This window comes from Gallinula chloropus, assembly GCF_964237585.1.
Source record: "Gallinula chloropus genome assembly, chromosome: 19".
NCBI lineage: Eukaryota > Metazoa > Chordata > Aves > Gruiformes > Rallidae > Gallinula > Gallinula chloropus.
The window spans coordinates 2,584,887-2,602,215 of NC_140104.1; the positions used below are offsets into that span (position 1 = coordinate 2,584,887).

At 44.4% G+C, this 17,329-nt stretch overlaps 1 protein-coding gene across 1 annotated transcript in view; it reads left to right on the forward strand.

The window, feature by feature from the left end:
- Nucleotides 1–17,329, forward strand: part of AKAP10 (A-kinase anchoring protein 10) — a gene marked incomplete at both ends in the record, with an annotated part of 21,568 nt that continues 4,239 nt past the window's right edge. The window contains 16 exon segments of the mRNA XM_084273063.1: nucleotides 1–37; nucleotides 40–140; nucleotides 142–250; nucleotides 4,020–4,067; nucleotides 6,364–6,546; nucleotides 6,865–7,419; nucleotides 8,889–8,987; nucleotides 9,433–9,517; nucleotides 9,872–9,995; nucleotides 10,835–10,971; nucleotides 11,970–12,114; nucleotides 12,839–13,012; nucleotides 15,101–15,210; nucleotides 15,578–15,660; nucleotides 16,194–16,246; nucleotides 16,831–16,926. Of these exon segments, the coding sequence (XP_084129189.1) occupies nucleotides 1–37; nucleotides 40–140; nucleotides 142–250; nucleotides 4,020–4,067; nucleotides 6,364–6,546; nucleotides 6,865–7,419; nucleotides 8,889–8,987; nucleotides 9,433–9,517; nucleotides 9,872–9,995; nucleotides 10,835–10,971; nucleotides 11,970–12,114; nucleotides 12,839–13,012; nucleotides 15,101–15,210; nucleotides 15,578–15,660; nucleotides 16,194–16,246; nucleotides 16,831–16,926 (2,139 nt within the window).

Genomic DNA, 17,329 nt, shown 5'->3' on the forward strand with positions numbered 1-17,329 from the left:
ATGCTTGGCGGGCCGCCGCCTGCCCGGAAGAGGGAGCGGGGCGGTTGTTGACAACATGGCGGCCGCTGGCGCCTCCGCGGGAGGAAGAGGCGGAGGGAGAGGCGGCGGCGGGCGGAGGAAGGAGTCTCATTCATAGGGAGTCCGTCTCGCTGCCCTCGCCCCCTCCCTCCCCTTCTTCCCCCCCCCCCTCCCCGTCCCCAGCGGCCGCCTCGCCCCCTCCCCGGCACCATGTCCTTCTTCAGGCGGAAAGGTAGGGGGGCGGCGGGCGGGAGGCCCGGGGCTGAGGGGCGGCTGCCGGCCTCGTCCCCCGCACGGCTACTGGGCCCCGGCCCTGCCCCTCCGGGGACGGCGCCCGGGCCCCGAGAGGAAGCTCGGCCCCTGAGGAGCGGGCTCCCCGCGAACGACGGTCAGTCACGGCACCTCCCGGGGACGGGGCCCTTTCTCCCCTCGGGGCTGGGGAGGAGGTTGGTTGGGGGGGCTGGGGGGGTCGGCGCGGTGCTGCGGGATCTCGCGGTGTTGGCTGCGATCGGGGTTCTCCCGGTGACCTCGGGCAGCCGCGGGCGGTAACGAGCGCCGAGCTGCAGCCTCCGTCCTTCCCGGGGCGGCTCCGGGAGCGGCTCTGGCCGCACGGGGCTTTCGTCCCCTCGGACGGCAGCAGCCCGGGGTGCCGCTGGGAATCGGGTCTCTGGCGGGGTTAGGAGCGCTGCTATCTAACGTCTCGCCCCTCAGGCGATGTCTGGAGCCTCTCTGACTGTTTGCAGTGGTGTTTTCTCCCCACAGTGCTGGCATTCCTGCAGAGGCGATAGGCTGATGCGTTACAGCAGTCGCTAGAGAGAGTCAGTGACGATTTATTCTGTAGCACGTTTGCAGCACAAGCTAGGACTTCAAATGTAGGATTCCTGGAATACTTGTAATGTTCCTGCAGCACGAATGGGTGGAGTTTAAAGGTGCCTTGAGATTGAAACACTCCGAAGGCACTTGCTTGTGCTGCAGCTGGTGATGAAATGCGGCGTGATGCCCTTTCAATCTGCACCGTGTGTGGTTTGGGTGGTTTTTGTTGAAATTGGCCCTTTTTCGGAAGGGCCTCTTGGGAAAGCAGTGCTCTTGCCTGGTGGTGCTGTAGTTCAAGCCACAGGACCATTGCTCTTCCAGCAGTGGCTGATACAATGCTCTTCTGAAGTGTTTCTTTGTTACTAAAACCCAAGCTGTACATCTTGGGAGGCAAGACTGTACCTTAGGAGGGAAGAACATGTTATCTGAGATGACTTTTTTCCTCTCAACTGACACATCCTTGGTCAGCCAATGTCACAGCATCAAAAACATTCTTTGAGGAGGCCAACACATTAGTTCTGAAAGAAACAAGTTTAAACTTCTGTTTATGTTGGTAGCTCTGAGGACTTTTGATGTCCACTGAGGGTTTTGCAAGTGCTGTAATCCTCTTTAGGGTGTTTACATGCTGATCTTGAGCTGCTGAATAAAACTTTCATACCCCTTATAAACTGCTCAAAAATAGCTTCTGCTCCTTCGTTGGTGAAGAGAACTGTGGAGCTGATGTTCCATCCTGCTGTGTGGCTGTAGGAACAGTGTAAGCCTTGGCAAAAACTTTGGGACAAAGTAAAGAACTGTCTTAATTAAGTATCTGTTTGTGTTAGTTTTGATTAAAGGCTCTTTGGTTGGAGAAGCACAGTCAGGACTAAATGCCCAAGAGAGGCACTGTTAAAGAGAGCAGTAAGCTTTCATCTGGGTTGTAAAAAAGGCAATGTTTTGTATAATCTCTGTTTTAGATCCTGGCTGGCAGAGATCTTCAACTGCAGCTGGGAGAAAAAGCAACAAATTAAGGCTTTATGATAAAACTGTAGACTAGGCAGTCCAACCCCCCCTGAAAGCATTGGTGTCTTGGTGTTAAAGTACTGTGGCTGGGTGAAAATACAAGCTATTTTTTTAAAGGGAAGGTGTGAAGAGAGATGTCAGGAATAACAGTGAGATAATCTTTTCAGTACACACCTTAAAGGTCTAGAAAACTGGGGGTGGGTGGGAGGTTAATGAACTGAACTGTGTCATTCTGACCAGGGTTTGAGGGCAGGTTGTGGAGTTGTTCCAGCTGGGAACAGCTCGACTAGGTGCTCGTTCACTGGGGCTGTCTTAGCAGCAACACCCCCTGACCTCTGAAGCTGCACAGTGCTTTCTGTTCATGTGTACATGCACAAACAGTTGGGGTTTGTTCACCCTCCTGAATTTCCACGTGAATTCAAATTCTCAGCTCCATGCCTTACCCCCTTGTGAATGGGACCTGCTGCTGGAAGTTCTCACCAGCTCCTAGTCCTCCCTCATCACACAGGGCACTTCTCACCAAGTTGACATCCTTTTTGTGAGGAAAGTGAAAGTAAATTCCTCCAGAGAAACCTCACTCTCTCAAATTTGATCTCGTCAGGTATAGGAGCTCTTTGTGTCCTCTGCTGGTACTTAATTTTGTTCTGCTTGAAGCTGATGGGACAAAAGCAGCCTGTGTGTAACGAGGTTGGGAACATGAACCAGGAGTTAGTATTACCAGCAGTAAGTAGGTAATTAGAGAGGAACTGTGTAGTTAGTAGGAAAGAACAGGGGTATTTAAACTGAAAATAGGCTTATGCAGGATTCTTCCCTTGAAACTCAGGAATCATTGCCAGTAGTTAGGAAGGAATTGCCAGTAGCTTGATGAATCAAATGTTGGAATAATATTTGGGTAGGTAAAGAGGTGGTAATACAGTATAGAGGTTACTTCACCCTTGTTGTACCTCAGTGTTACCTCCAACGTGCAGATCCCTCCCCGTGATTTTTCTCCCGCATATCAGCACGCCCCCAGTTACGTAAAAGCTGGTTGTGCTCACTGCTCACAGCTGCATCTGGCTGTGAGAGTCCAGTTTGAAAAGAATCCAGCTCTTTTAACAGAGGCTTAAACCTCTCTGCCAGAGAGAGAATGTGCTAGCTGCTAGCCTAAACCTGAAATGCTGAGTTGCTCATTCACAGACCTGCAGCGTTTCTACTCCCAGCGCAGGCTGGCAGCACAGCAGTGCTGCAGCCACCACCGTCCAGGGCAATTATGTAACCAGGGATTGAAGTTTCCCTTTAAAATATTTAAAATACTTTGCTTAGAAGAGGAAGGTATTGTTCAGGGGTCTCTCTACCTGCTCGTGTTTTGGATGTGGATGTTCGGTCGTGCTGAGGAACGGTTTGTGGGCAGGTTTGGAAGGACTCCCCAGGCGGTGTTCAAAGATGACCTATTTGTAGTAATATTCCCAGCCTGGAGCAGCCAGTGAAGGTTTCACTGGTGGATCATGTTCTTCAATACCACCACTTCATTTGTGTCTCATGCCATCCTGTTTATGTACTCCTTTGGCTGCTTTGTTTTTGTTCCAAACGAGTCTCCTCATTCACTTCCTTTAGGAGCTTCCTCTTAGAAAACATTAATAATTAATGATTGCTTTTCCATCACAACTTTTTTCAACTGTTATCTTCCCATCAGTTGTTTTCCATAGGCTGGTCAGTAGTTCAGCAGTGTTATTTGTGAGAGAATTAACTGTTTGCAGTGTGTTTCCAGAGCGTTTCTGTGGTACCTGTCGTGCCTGAGGAGTCGTGTGCTGCCTCTGCCTGTAAAACAAGGGAGATGCTGGGTGTAGACAGGTGACTTCTGGTTCCCAGAGAGCACCCTACACTTAAAACACACCAATCCCATTCTTTTAATGCTATTTATTAGAGTAACCTTGAGTGTTGCCTTGCTTTAATCATACAGACAGCAAGCATTCTTCTCAGTGTTATTTTAACACCACTGTAATTCATTAAACTTCTTTCCCAGGTGATGAAGGTTTGCATTGAAAATAAAACACCCCAAATCTTTTCAAGCCCCTGTCAGTTTCTAGATGTGCAGATTTAAATATGAGTGATTAATTTTAGTGTACATCTGCCTTTGTTTGCTGAAGTTGGGAGTTACATGTCCATTAGTCGCCCAAAATAGCGTTAATATTTTCCTGTGTATTTTACAGTGAAAGGCAAAGAACAAGAAAAGACCACAGATGTGAAAGCAATTAAAAGTAAGATCATTATTTATTTTGCCTATAAATTCACATACTAGACGTAATTTGCCAGTTTAATTCTAACCAGTAGAATAATTCCCTTACAACTGGGTGCAGATGTGACCTACACATTAAAACCAGAACGAACCCAAAACTCAATTCTGAGTATTTATAGTAACTAATCTTTCCTGAATCCATAAGTACAGAAGGTTATTAAATTATGTCAGACATGAGTTTTTAATTCACAGTGACCATGCAATTCCCTCACTTTGCAGTAGTGGCTATTCATTATCTACAACAGATTGCTTCTCGATTTCTTGGCTTACATGTAGTGTACTTTGCAAGTTTGAAAATGCATCTTAAATAGGTCTTAATTTGCAAAAGAGATTCCCAGTGTCTGATTTAACTTTGATGTGGATTGTGGGGCTGGAGATCTGAGTCTTGGTCAGAATGAATAGCTCTTCTGATGCTGCTCCATGTGATAGAGAAATCTTGCAGCTAAATCTGTCGGGAGAGGCAAAAAATTTTGATGGGAAGGAATTTTATAAACTGTGGGAAAACAAGATTATTTATCCTGTCAGTTTTTGTTGCAGTACTAAAAGGAGATGGGGTAATTTGTGTAAATCTGTTCTGTTAGTCTTGTATCTTCAGATTTCTGTTTCTGTTCTTATTAATGTGCTATCTGGATATCAAGAGGAAGGCTTTTTTTTTCCTCCTTGGTGGTCTGTCTTTCAAGGCAAATATGAGAAATAGACCTTTTAATGGCACACCCTGTGATTTCAGTGCAACTATGCTCTCCAGCAACCAGCTGAAAGAGTTTAGCAGTAAAAGGCTCCAGTCTGGTGACCCTGTAAATAAAAATAACTTTGAAAATTCATTAGGTTACACATTGAGAGCTGCTGCAGGCAGACAGCATCTCTCCTGTTTGGTGAGCTGCTACTCCACGATTGGGATGATGTTATGGTAGTGGTGTGGTGCTACCTGGAGGTTTTGGAGCAGGTGTTTGAGCTTTAGATGAAGCTGAACAACTTTGCCTCAAGTGTAATTTTATATTAACACTTGAATGTAAGTCACAAAAGCCTAAACTGTTAGGAGAAGTGAGGCTCTGCCTCTATATCCACAGCCTCCAGCAGATTTTCCTCAGCTGCTGTCAGCAGCCACGTGACTGGCTGCCACCCATTGGCCTGGAAAAATGTGTTTTCTCCATTATTGCTGGCATTAAATACCAAAGGGTTTGGAAGAAGCCACAAACAGTGACTTGGTACCAAAGTACAACCAGAGAAACGCTTTGCAATAGCTTAAAAATTTTCATTCTCCTGTGCTGTTGCTCCTTAGGTGCCTGTTACCATGATGTGCGAGTTAGGAAGTTGTCAGCTTCTGTCATCATGGGTTATAAAGTTCTGGGTAAAAATAAAGTTCTGCAGCATGAAAATCACCCAAACTGAGTCGCTCAACACCTTGATGAAACCCGTTCCTAGGGAGCAGTGTGCTGGGGTAGCGTGTCATCTGACTCGCTTTATTTTTAAGTCAGAGGTGTAAGATGTCCTTGTATGACATCCTAATCAAATGCCATTTCCTGAGAGCTTTTGAAACTGCTCTGAGGGTGTTTTGGGTTTTTGGGTTTTGGGTTTTTTTTTTTCAGCTTTGTCATCAATTAACAATTAGTTGATGTTTTTTCACTGGTGGGGTTTTGTGTGAGGAAGTTCTTTGTTCTCCTTGGGATCGGCTGGCCAGCTGTGCTCTGAAACAGCTAGAGGAGGTTATGGCTTAACCTGGGTTAGAGGAGGTTATGGCTTAAGCAGAGGTGTTTCCTTACTGCTTTTTTCCCCTCTTAAAGCCAAATAGAGGCAAGGAAAATAATACTGAAATATATCCTTGTAAAACAGCTTCATGGTTCAGGATTTTGTAACACCTAACTGGATTGACATGGACATGGCAGCTGCAGTAAATGGCTGGCAAGAACCGAGCTGCTACGATAGTGGTTATCAAGGAAGCAGGAAGACTTGGGAGTTAAATTTCACGTGTAAACTCAGACTTGGCCTCTTCTGATTAGCCACTGAGTAAGGGAAGTAAAGGTGGGTTGGTACTGCTGATCTGTTGGAAGTGAGTTTATTCTTCCTATAGTAAAACTTGTTTGTTTCTGTGGTCTTTTATCAGACTCTTGGTCAAAGATGACACACAGTGGTGCAACAAGGCTTGTAATGAGATTGGCCCTCACAAACTCTCTGGTGTATCTTACAGTGTTTAGCATTGGATACCACGTAGGAGAAGTCTTGGGATCTTTGTGTTCTAATCATTCCTGTCTTGATTTCAGCTCCAGTACCAGTACATTCCCCTCAGAGAAGCACTAGAAATCATGCCTTGCTGGAGGCTGCAGGACCAAGCCATGTGGCAATTAATGCCATCTCTGCCAACATGGACTCTTTCTCTAGCAGTCGGACAGCTGCCCTTAAGAAGCAGCCAAGTCACATGGAAGCTGCTCACTTTGGAGACTTGGGTAAGGCTTCATCAGCTCTATGATAATGCCAAGGCTTCTTTTTGTTCTGTGTATATTACTGGTATGCTCCCCATCCTTTGGTTTTCAGGCAAGTAGACTATGTAATTAACCCCCCTGATGGCTGTTGCAGTAGCATCTGTGTTACCCTAGAAGGATTTTGAATGGGGACAGTATGTTTGTTAAAAGAGGCTCCTTTACTTTGAGTCCCTCCAGTGTGTTGGAATTGTCTCTTCACCAGTTGCATGGCAGGACATTTCTGTATCAAATACCCATGGATGCAGTACAATATGGAGTCATCACCTTTCTATTTTACTTTAGGCAGATCGTGTCTGAATTATCAGGCCCAAGAGACCAAATCAAGCCTTTCCAAGACCCTTGAACAAGTTCTGCAGGATAATGTAGCCCTCCCTTATTTTATCCAGTTTATGGAACTGCGTAGAATGGAACACTTGGTGAAGTTTTGGTTAGAGGCTGAAAGCTTCCACTCCACAACGTGGTCCCGTATAAGAGCACATAGCCTGAACACAGTTAAGCAGAGCTCATTGGCAGAGCCTGTGTCACCCTCCAAGCAGCAGGAAATCGCATCGTCCTCTCAGACTGGATTGCTTGAGGAGAGACTGGAGGACTCTAGCACAGTCCATCTGCTCAGGACCAAGCCAGTGGCTTCAGACAAGAGTGACAGAACTACCAACAGCCAGAACCATGTGCTCTCTGGTCAGGAGAGCGATAATCCCAGTGTTCTTTGCCTAAGAAAATCTGAGACAGGGACCCATTCTGTTTCAGCTGATCAGCAAGAATCTTCCAAGCTTACAGTATCAAATAGAAACAGCCCTTCCTCTGCACTAAGAGACTTGTCAGGAAAACTCATGAAAAGTAAGTGCTGCATGTTCCTTTTCTTTAAAAAGATGGGGAGATGGGGAGTGTGCTGGCTGCTGCTTTGTATGCTGAGCTGCCTCAGTTTTCACATGTTCCCAGCAAGTATGATGGGATGTTGTGAGGGAGAAAATGATTCTGTGTATCCTTTAACTTGCTGCATCAGCGAATGGGCAGCGTGAGCTAAGTATTGCTTGACTGGTTGTGTAAAAGTAAATATGCTGCTGAAGAGACTTCAGAATCCTTATGTACTCCAATCAGCTCAGGTTACTTCTGTTCTTACATGTGTAACCTTAAGAAACGAAGATGAACATTGCAATGTCCTGTTCTTCCCTCACCCGTCCCATCCCAACTTAAAAGAATTGCAGAAAATTTGGATGATGGGGCTCAGAATTGATAATTAACTTTCCACAGAAGGTAAATATCCTGTATCATGTAAAATAACATAAGTAGTGGTTACTAGAGACTTGTAGAGTTTTGTGTGTGGAACGCACTGGTTTTGTTCTTGGATTTATTTGATAGAGTTCCTCCCCTTGTAACTGATTTGTTCTCATTCGGATTCCACCTCTTCAGAGGCTGCTGGAAGTAAGGATGGAATTAAAATATTACTTTTGGGAATAAGCTATGTGCACAGTAACCTGTTTCTCTGTTTTGCATCTATTCAGTCCTCCCTTGTTTGTGCAAGTCTACAGACAAAAAGGAAACACTCCTTTCTTCATATTGGTTCCTTTTGTTTGCCCAACTGCTTCCTTGTATTGCATCCCTTTCTCTTGCTGTTTCTCTTTCTCATACAGTTATGTATTGTGGAGGTACATGATAAATAACCTCAGCCCTAAAGTAGCTTAAAGGCAATGATACTCTAGTCATGAAAAGAACCTCTGCTTTCTGGGGTCTAAAATGGATTTGAAAACGTTAGGTCTTTTTGAGAAATCTGAAAAGCCTGGAAGACTCTTTCTGTCTTCCAGAGCAGTGTCCCAGCTCCCAAAAGATAGGTGTGATCTGATACATCTTGTTCTGAGGCATCCCTTTTTAAGACTTTTTTCCTTTAAGTTCCTTTATTAGTAGTAATGCATTATATAAATGCATTATTTATGATGCATTAGCTTCTCTGTGATGGGAGCTAGAAACTGGAAACTTTGCTGTAGTTGTTACTGCAAAGGCTTTATTCCTGGGGAGAAGGTGTGCAGCTGAGGAAGTGGGTGCTGCCTTGTGTGCTGGTAGGGAATTCAGAGCCACGGTGCTTTATTCCATCTCACAACTCAGTCCATGCTGGGCTTACTGCGACCTGGCTAGAGACAGCACGGTCACTGTAGCTTGGTAGTAGCAAAGTATTGGGTAGTGGACTGAAAATTTCATGGGAAGGGAACTTGTTACTGAGCTATAAACTTGCAGACGTTTGTTATTCACTCTTTTTGGTTTAGACCTATGGCAAGGAATTCCAGGTTTGATTCTGTATCTCTTCCTCGTAGGTATAGAACGGGATGCAGTTAGTACTTTTACCAAATATATTTCTCCAGATGCTGCTAAACCAATCCCAATTACAGAAGCAATGAGAAATGACATAGTCGGTAAGAAAGCATGCTGCCTCCTCATTTCAGAGCTTCCTTCTTCCCCATAAAAATGCCTTTAATGCCACACACTCTTCTTTCTTTTCTTTTTTATGAATTTTGAAGCCAGTTGTAAAAAGACAGTAGATGATGTACAAGTATCAGTGGATCTGGCATTTCAGTAGTGCTGTGCAATATCCCCAGAAGAACTTCCAGAGACTTTGCTTAAATTAGTGAAAGAATTCCTGGTGGTTGTGGAGGGGATCCAGACTTGAGTCTCAATCAGATATTTTAGCTGTAATACCATTCAGCTCCCTGTGGTACTCTAAAAGCTTTTTCTGCACAGTCAGAACCAGCTGATTCTAGCAGAGATGGACAGCAATTTTTCATTAACTAGCCATCACCCACTGTCTTTCAGCTCAGTTGGCCAAGTGCACATTAAAATTAACCTGATCTTTCTTTGCAGCAAAGATTTGTGGGGAAGATGGACAAGTGGATCCTAATTGTTTCGTTACAGCACAGTCAATAGTGTTTAATGCAATGGAACAAGAGTAAGTCGATTGCACAGTTTGGCTGCTTGTGTCTATTGTCCTTTTGTGGAAGATGGTTCTGTTCACAATGTTTATGTATGTATAACCATAGAATCACCCCTTTGTGCAGTCTTCTCTACTGGAAACTGCTCCATCTTCCTCCAAACCCATTCTTGTGGTCACTTGAAGTTGTACTGAATGCTGTCACTGCATTCTTTAGATCTGCCTTGTGTCATTTGTAAACCTGCACCGTTTCTTGGCTTGATTTTAGCCAACTGAAAGTGCAAGACTTTGGGGGGGGGGAATAGTTGGCTTTTTCATCTGGTGTCTTGAATGCTGTTGATCCTCAGTAACTCCTTGTTACTCTGTGTGCAGGCACTTTAGTGAATTTTTGCGAAGTCATCACTTCTGTAAATACCAGATTGAGGTGCTGACCAGCGGGACTGTTTATCTGGCTGACATTCTTTTCTGTGAATCAGCCCTGTTCTATTTCTCTGAGGTGAGTGTTAGGTTTTGGGTCTGGCTTACTGTGTTATTCCTTTCTATCAAATGGGGAAAAAAAAAACCCTATTCATCCCATGATGAGAATAATAAAGACACCTCAAATATAGCCCAAAAGATGGGGTCTTCTGGGAGAAAACGCATTATGTGGTTTCCTGCCCACATATAGAACTATTTCAGGTGTTCAGAGCTGTAGAGTGAGTATTTGTGTGTATCTTCTTCAGTTGAGCAAGTGCTTCTATGTGTCTCTTTGCTTTGTAGAGGCTTTGATGTTGTCACCTTAGTGACGTAGTGACTCTGAAAGCCTTCATTCCCAGAGATGACAGCTAATTCCTGAGCTTTAAGTAGAGAGAGTACCCAATTGAAATGTGGTGGGTTGAATGTATGGTTTCACAGTTGCAGGGCCCTCTGCCTATAGAGAATCATCTGTTACTAATAAAATACTTGTGCTGGTAGCCTGACAAGCCAATGTCATTTGAAACAGCAAAGCTGGGAGGTTGAGACAATATGCTGAGTTCAGCACCAGCTAAGCACAGCATGAAAATAGCATTTCCTCTGTCTTTAGTATGGTACAGACAAGGAGTTTTTTGTGAACTAAAAGTGAAAGCCAGTACAGAAATGTTACAGGTTCTCTTTTTTTAAACAAAAATCCATCTGTAGCACACTGTCTGAAAAGTCAGAATATTTATATGACAATTCTACATTATTAATATATGGACTATGCTTCTTGATTTAAATGAGAAGGAGCAGGTTTGTCTGTGCTTATTAAATGTTACTTGCTAAAACTTCTTCTATTTCTCCTTTTTTTTTCCTCTCTTTTCTTAATTTCCCTTCCAGTACATGGAAAAGGAAGATGCAGTTAACGTGTTGCAGTTCTGGTTGGCAGCAGATAACTTCCAGTCTCAACTTGCTGCCAAAAAAGGCCAGTACGATGGGCAAGAAGCACAGAATGATGCCATGATTTTATATGACAAGTGAGGGAGTTCGAGTTCTTTGTTTCTGAAGCCCTAATCTTGTGCTAGTAGCCTTGTATTACACTGTACTAAAGGAACTTTATATTTTCAAGCTATAACTGTGCAGTCTTGTGCTGTTATGCTGAAATGCATTTTATTTATATTCTTGTAAGGACTCTGTTCTTAAACACAATTCAGAGTTCAGGGCTTGATTGCTTGAGTTAATGCTTGGTCATGAAATATCAGAGCCAATTGGTTTCCATTTGAAAATGTGAAGGATTTAAACCTAACACCAGATGTATCACTGTAGAAAAACCTTCAGGTTCAGAATACTGTTACCCATTTTAAGTAGGCTGTAGGATCTCACACACAGCAAAAACCAAATAGTACTTGTTCTAAGTAATTCAAAAGGCTTCCCTTTTTTTTTAAGGAAGTGACCATATCCCTTTTAATGTCAGACTTCCCTCTTGGTGATGTAACTCTTTTCCTTTATATATCTTCCTGATTGGAAGATGGACATCAAAACTGCTTCCAGAAAAAGTTCGTTCTCAAGCGTGACGCTCATTGCTACAAGCTTGATGAGTTACTACCCTAGTAGGAAATAATAATTGGAGAGGAAGCAAAACATTTCACTATGACTTTGATCAGTCATTGCCCCTGCTGTGTCCCCAAACTCAGTTTCCAGTGATGTGATCAGTATGAGCAAATGCAGCTTCAGAGTTCTGGGCGTTTCCTGCCTCATCCCTGCTACAGAGCTGCGTGTGCAAGATCCTGCTCATCAGTAGTCACACAGTGCTCTGTCTTTTATCTGTGCCTTCAGGGCAAGGCTTCATCAGAAATATTTCTGTCAGTTGAGGAATTTTTTTTCCCCTGTACTGGGAGAGGGTGGGTTTTATACACGTTTGTGAAGCCACCACCACCTAGTGGCTGCAGCCTGATTTATGGTCTGATAGAAAGTGTGGGCACAAACCACCTGCAAATCCTTCTGTGTGGTCTTCTTCCCCCACCCCATGCTGCAGGTACTTCTCCCTTCAAGCCACACATCCGCTTGGGTTTGATGACTCCGTCAGGTTGGAGATTGAATCCAACATCTGCAGGGAAGGTGGTCCTCTCCCAAACTGTTTCACTACTCCCCTACGGCAGGCGTGGACTACCATGGAGACGGTGAGATTCCTCCTTCAGAACGGCTGTGACTGTCAGTGGTGATGATGTGGAGATCCTGCAGCGTGTCAAGTGTCTCCTTCAGCATCACTGATTTGTGGTGTTCTTTTACTGACTTCCTGTTTATCTGGATAAGAGAGCAGCTTCAGTAAAACTTGCTAGACTATTTCCCCCTGCCTGATTTGCAAAGATACCACCCACTGGCTTCTGTTAATTCCCTGTCAAATGTTTGTCTTGGGTGATGATTACATCTTAATGGAAGTAACAGAATTTCCTCCCATGTGAATTGCTACCAGCAGCTTATAATGTATGTTTAGAAAATTTCCCTTCCTCCTAGTAGCAGTTGCTTGTGAGACTGACACCAGTGGTGTGGCTAACAGTGTAACTCTGGGATACCCGGATACCGGAGGTGAATGGTTTGGCTCCAGAGCTGCTGATGTTTTCTGAACAACATAGGAACAGAAGTGTAAGCCTGTGGGGTTCTCAGGCCTTTCTAAAGGAGAAAGCAGAATCTGAACTTCAGTTCCAGTTATGGAGGGATTTGGTTAACACGTAGTTATTTTTGTTCACTTTACAGCAGGATTAAAATTTAAAGCAAAGCAATTGCTAATCCAGAGCAATTCCATGTGTGGACACTACGTGTGTACCATTGACACAAGGACTGAGATGTGTGTGTGTCCCCTGTGTAGCTACACCCTTTATTAAAGAGCACTTCTCTGTCTCTCAGGTTTTTCTGCCTGGTTTCTTGTCCAGCAACCTGTACTACAAATACTTGAATGATCTCATCCATTCGGTACGAGGAGACGACTTTCCAGGAGGAAATCTTGCACTGAGTATCCAGGGCCCCGGCAGCTCTCCTGATAGTGATTCCGTAGGGGGCCCAGATGGCTCTGCCTCCCAGGTATGGGCTTTGGGGTTTGACTCTGTTACAGGAAGTGCTGCTTTTCTGTGTCAGTATCAGTTCCTATGTTGTACAGAGCACCTTGTCCTTTGAAGTCTTCCCTCCACACTAACACTAAAGCCTGTGTTGTGTTAGGACGTGGTTAGTTTACCTGCTGCTGAGGTCAAACATACAGTATTGGCACAGAAGGGTATCTGTTTGTTGTATCCAAAGTCTTCTACTGCTTTTAGTTTTTAGCATCAAGGTTATGCTTTTATTAAGCTGTTAATATTCACTGAAGTGTCCACAATGTTTGAGAAATGCTTTTTGTTAGAAATACCTCTTTTAAAATCAATACTATAGGCATAACTTTAGGCAAAAAAATTACACTTGTGAGTGTGCTGTAGAATTTAAATATAAACATGCAAGTTTTATGTGCTCAGTTCCATTAAAGTGCCAGATCTTCTGTCCTGAAGAGTCCACTCAGTTGTAGGGTTTAAGGCATCGATCTACTCACCTGCAGAGCAATGGAAGTTGACCAGGTTTTGTTCACTAGTGTATTTCCACAGACTCTTCCCTGCTATGGTCATCAGGCTATAGCTGGTCATGCAGGGCTGATAGAAAAGGGCCAGACTCCTGACCTTTCCAAAAGAGAGCTCTGACACTTCACTGTGTTACCACCAAGATGTTCTGAGCTGGGGAGTGACACTTGCATTTTGTTTCCACATGTATAGCTTGAGTAAAGCTGGGCATAAAAGTCCACTTCCAGCCAGGGTGTTCTAATCACTCATTAAGCATCATTAGACCTGTGTGGCTGCTGCTGTGCTGCGCTGTGTAGAAATGGGAGTGTGACAGGGCTCCTTTGGCTCTGTTACCCTGCCAGAGTCCCTGAGAAATGGCCATTGTGTGCTGCTTTGCACAGCACCCTGGCTGTGGATCAGCATCTCTCTCTCTATTGCCTGTGAGAGCTGTGTTGCTGTGTGGGCCTCGCCTCAGAAACAGGCAGCGCAGCCCGTTCCGCCCCAGCACCATCCCAATAACATCAGAGATCTGTTTTTAACAGAGTTGCCTGTTCCAAAAATTCTAGTTTTGCTGAATTCAGATAGGAAAGAAGAGGATAAGCAGATTCTAGCTTATCTATAACCAGGTCAGCTTGCAAACTGCAAGCCTGGCTGAGAGCAGAAAAGCTAATCAAGAGCTACTTCTGCTGAGTTGCTTCTATCAAATGCTGCAGTGCTGCTGTGGGGTTTAAATCCAGTATCTATACAGACATTATTGAAGTACTGTGTTTCAAGTGACTTGGAAGCTGTACTACCTGCTCATAACACTTTTTTAAACCTCCTAATTTGCAGGGAGGAAATATTCCCTCCTAGTTGTAAAGTGGAGAATAAAATCTGTGTTCTTGAAATACCCTGCTGCTTGATAGTCTGAGCAGGAGAAGCTGCTGGTAATTGGCTTCCTTGGACAATTTAGGAAATGAAGTGCTGCCTTTTGTGGTATGTGTTCCTACTTATCTGAATAGGAGACTCTCTGGATCTCTGCATATTTTTGCATAAGGAACAGCACTTAAACAGAGCAGCAGGAAAGGGGTTTGCAAGGCAGCTGCCATAAATGTTGCAGTTCTGGGTTAAGGCACTAATAGATCACCGTGCATTTGTGCTTTCCCTGCTGGTGCTCTAATGCTTACTTGGCTTTTTCATAGTCTTAGATAAATACTCCAGGTCAAAGAAATAAATATTTGTTCTTGGTGTGTGTGGGAGGCAGAGTGGGTTTGGGAATCACTTAGCAAGAAAGATGAGTGAGGTACTTCAGTGCTCTGTACTCACAGATCCCTGCAGTCGGTGGTGCTTAGGCAGCGGTCCTTACACACACCTATGCTGAGCTCTACACTGTGTCTTTGCCTCTAATCATACAACTTTATCATCCTCTGGTTTTAAACAATGTCATACCCAGTCAGGAATTCATTGCTGTGTAGATGTTCTCTAATTCTTTCATGCTTGCACAGGGATTTTATGGAGGTTTCAGTGTAAAAGCAGTAAAATTGCAGTTCTGTTCAGAAGCTGTTTGCTGTCTGCGTTGGGCACTAATACTTAGAATTTTGCTTTGTAGTCCAATGTCAAAAAGGCCACTGTTAAAATCCTGAAAAATTTTGATGAAGCAATAATTGTAGATGCTGCAAGTCTGGATCCAGAATCTCTGTATCAACGAACGTATGCAGGGTAAGGTCCACTCAGTGTGTTTCATTCTTCTCTGGCTGTGTGTTTCACTGTTTCCTCTTTGCTGTGTCTCCCTGCATTGAGGATACACAAGATGTTGCAATCCCAGTACATGTCTTGATACTCAAAAGCAAATTTATTTCAGTAGTGAGGTTTAACACCAATGTCCTACTGAATGTTTTCCTGATCAGAATGGCAGCCAGAAAAATACTTCCAGTTGTTTCTTCCTCTTTTTTCCTAGTTGTTATTCCTCTTAGACTTCAGAATGCAGCAAAGTCATTCCTGTGTGGGGTTAGGACAGAATAAGCCTGAATGCTTTTGATACTGTAATGTGCAACTTTGACTTGTCCCTTGGTTCTCCTCTCTTCAGGAGGATGACGTTTGGACGAGTCAGTGACTTGGGACAGTTCATCAGAGAATCTGAACCAGAGCCTGATGTCAAAAAATCAAAAGGTTTGCTTTCCTCTTTCTCTCCACTTCTCTGAGCATCTGTAGAACTGCTATTTTCCTTACTGCAGTCAAGATAAGCAAGATTCCTGACTCTTTCCAGATCTGTCTTAAGCCAAATAGAGGTGCACAGGGGATTGTCCAGTACTGAGGCAAACCCCATCTCTGGCCGCTCCCCAGCCAAATTCTAGCCTGGCCCAGCTGGGAGTATGAGGTGTCAGTGGAACCTGGCAGGGATGGAAGCCACTAGCAGCTGAGCTCGTGACCAAATCTTCAAAGATTTGGTCTTGAGATGAAAAAGAACTTGAGCTCTCTGCTTGCTTCCTACCCAGTTTGGGACCTGCTGTTAATGCTGCTTGGGCTCAGTCTCTAATGAACCACAGCACCTTGTAATCCCTTGTCTTTCCTGCCACACTTCTGTGTTCTCCAGTGCCAGCAGTGCAAATCCTTCAGAAGGGTGGAAGGAATTGGCTGTTACAGAAAGTGTGTGCCACAGAGTTGGCTAATAAACCTTCCTTGCTGTTCTTTATCTTAACTAGGGTCCATGTTTTCACAAGCGATGAAGAAATGGGTTCAAGGAAACACAGATGAGGTGTGTTCTCTCTCTTATGTTGACCTTGTGACTGACTTTACAGTGTAGATTAGGGAAATGAATTACTGACATTCTTAACCCTGGCTGTATCTTTCTGATGCACCGACAAGAGCTGTCAGCCTGAGTGCTGAATGTAGTTTAATTACATGTTTGATTTGTGCCAGTGCTTGCTGGTGTAACCAGCACAGTGGTTAACTGTGTGCTTGCAGTCAGGGCTGTTCTCATTATGGGTTACAAGATACATCCACAAACAGGGGTGGAGGTGGTGCTGTTCTGTGGGTTTTATTGTGGAGTGACCTCTGTACATGGATCACATTTTCACAGAGGGGTTTGGACAAATCCCCAGCAGATAAGTCTAAAAACTTCTCTAACTCCCTTGGCAATTGCATCAAGCCATAAATACTCAGGATAATTGAGGTTAACACTGTGCTTCAAAACCAGGTGTGTTTCCATCCCACAAGTCCCTGAGTTGGGAGGTTTAACTGTGTCTCTGAGCTTGAGCACGGGAATTACGCCGGGAGGACTCTGTTTTTATTTCAGGAACTCCAAACCATGTGTATTTTGGGATGTTTTTTCTGTGACAGGCTCAAGAAGAGATGGCTTGGAGGATAGCAAAGATGATAGTCAACGATGTCATGCAGCAGGCGCAGTGTGAGCAGCCTTTGGAGAAAGTTACCAAGGTGAGGGGTGGAAAGGCCTGTCTGCCTGACTTGAGCCAGACTCTGTGGGGGGAAGCAGAGCTCCCACCTGCCTTCCTATTGCACCTGCACCCACGCTGGTAAATGCTCAAACCAGCAGAGTGTGGTACAAAAACAAAGGTTGGAAGTGTTTCAGCCTGCGTATGATGCAGGGATGTCTTAGCACTTGCACAGGAGAACCACTGCCAGTATCTGCCAAGGTTCTCTGTTTCTTTTGAGTCCTTGCAACCTGCTGTGTTAGTTAAGAGTGAGTTGTGTTGCAGGATCAATAGGCTAACTCCTTAGTTGAGTTCACACTTGCTGTTTCACGTTAGTGAGTGCTGGTGTATTTGCCTGCAGTGTCAATAAAACTCAAGATGCTGGGAAGTTGTCTTGTTGGGTGCAC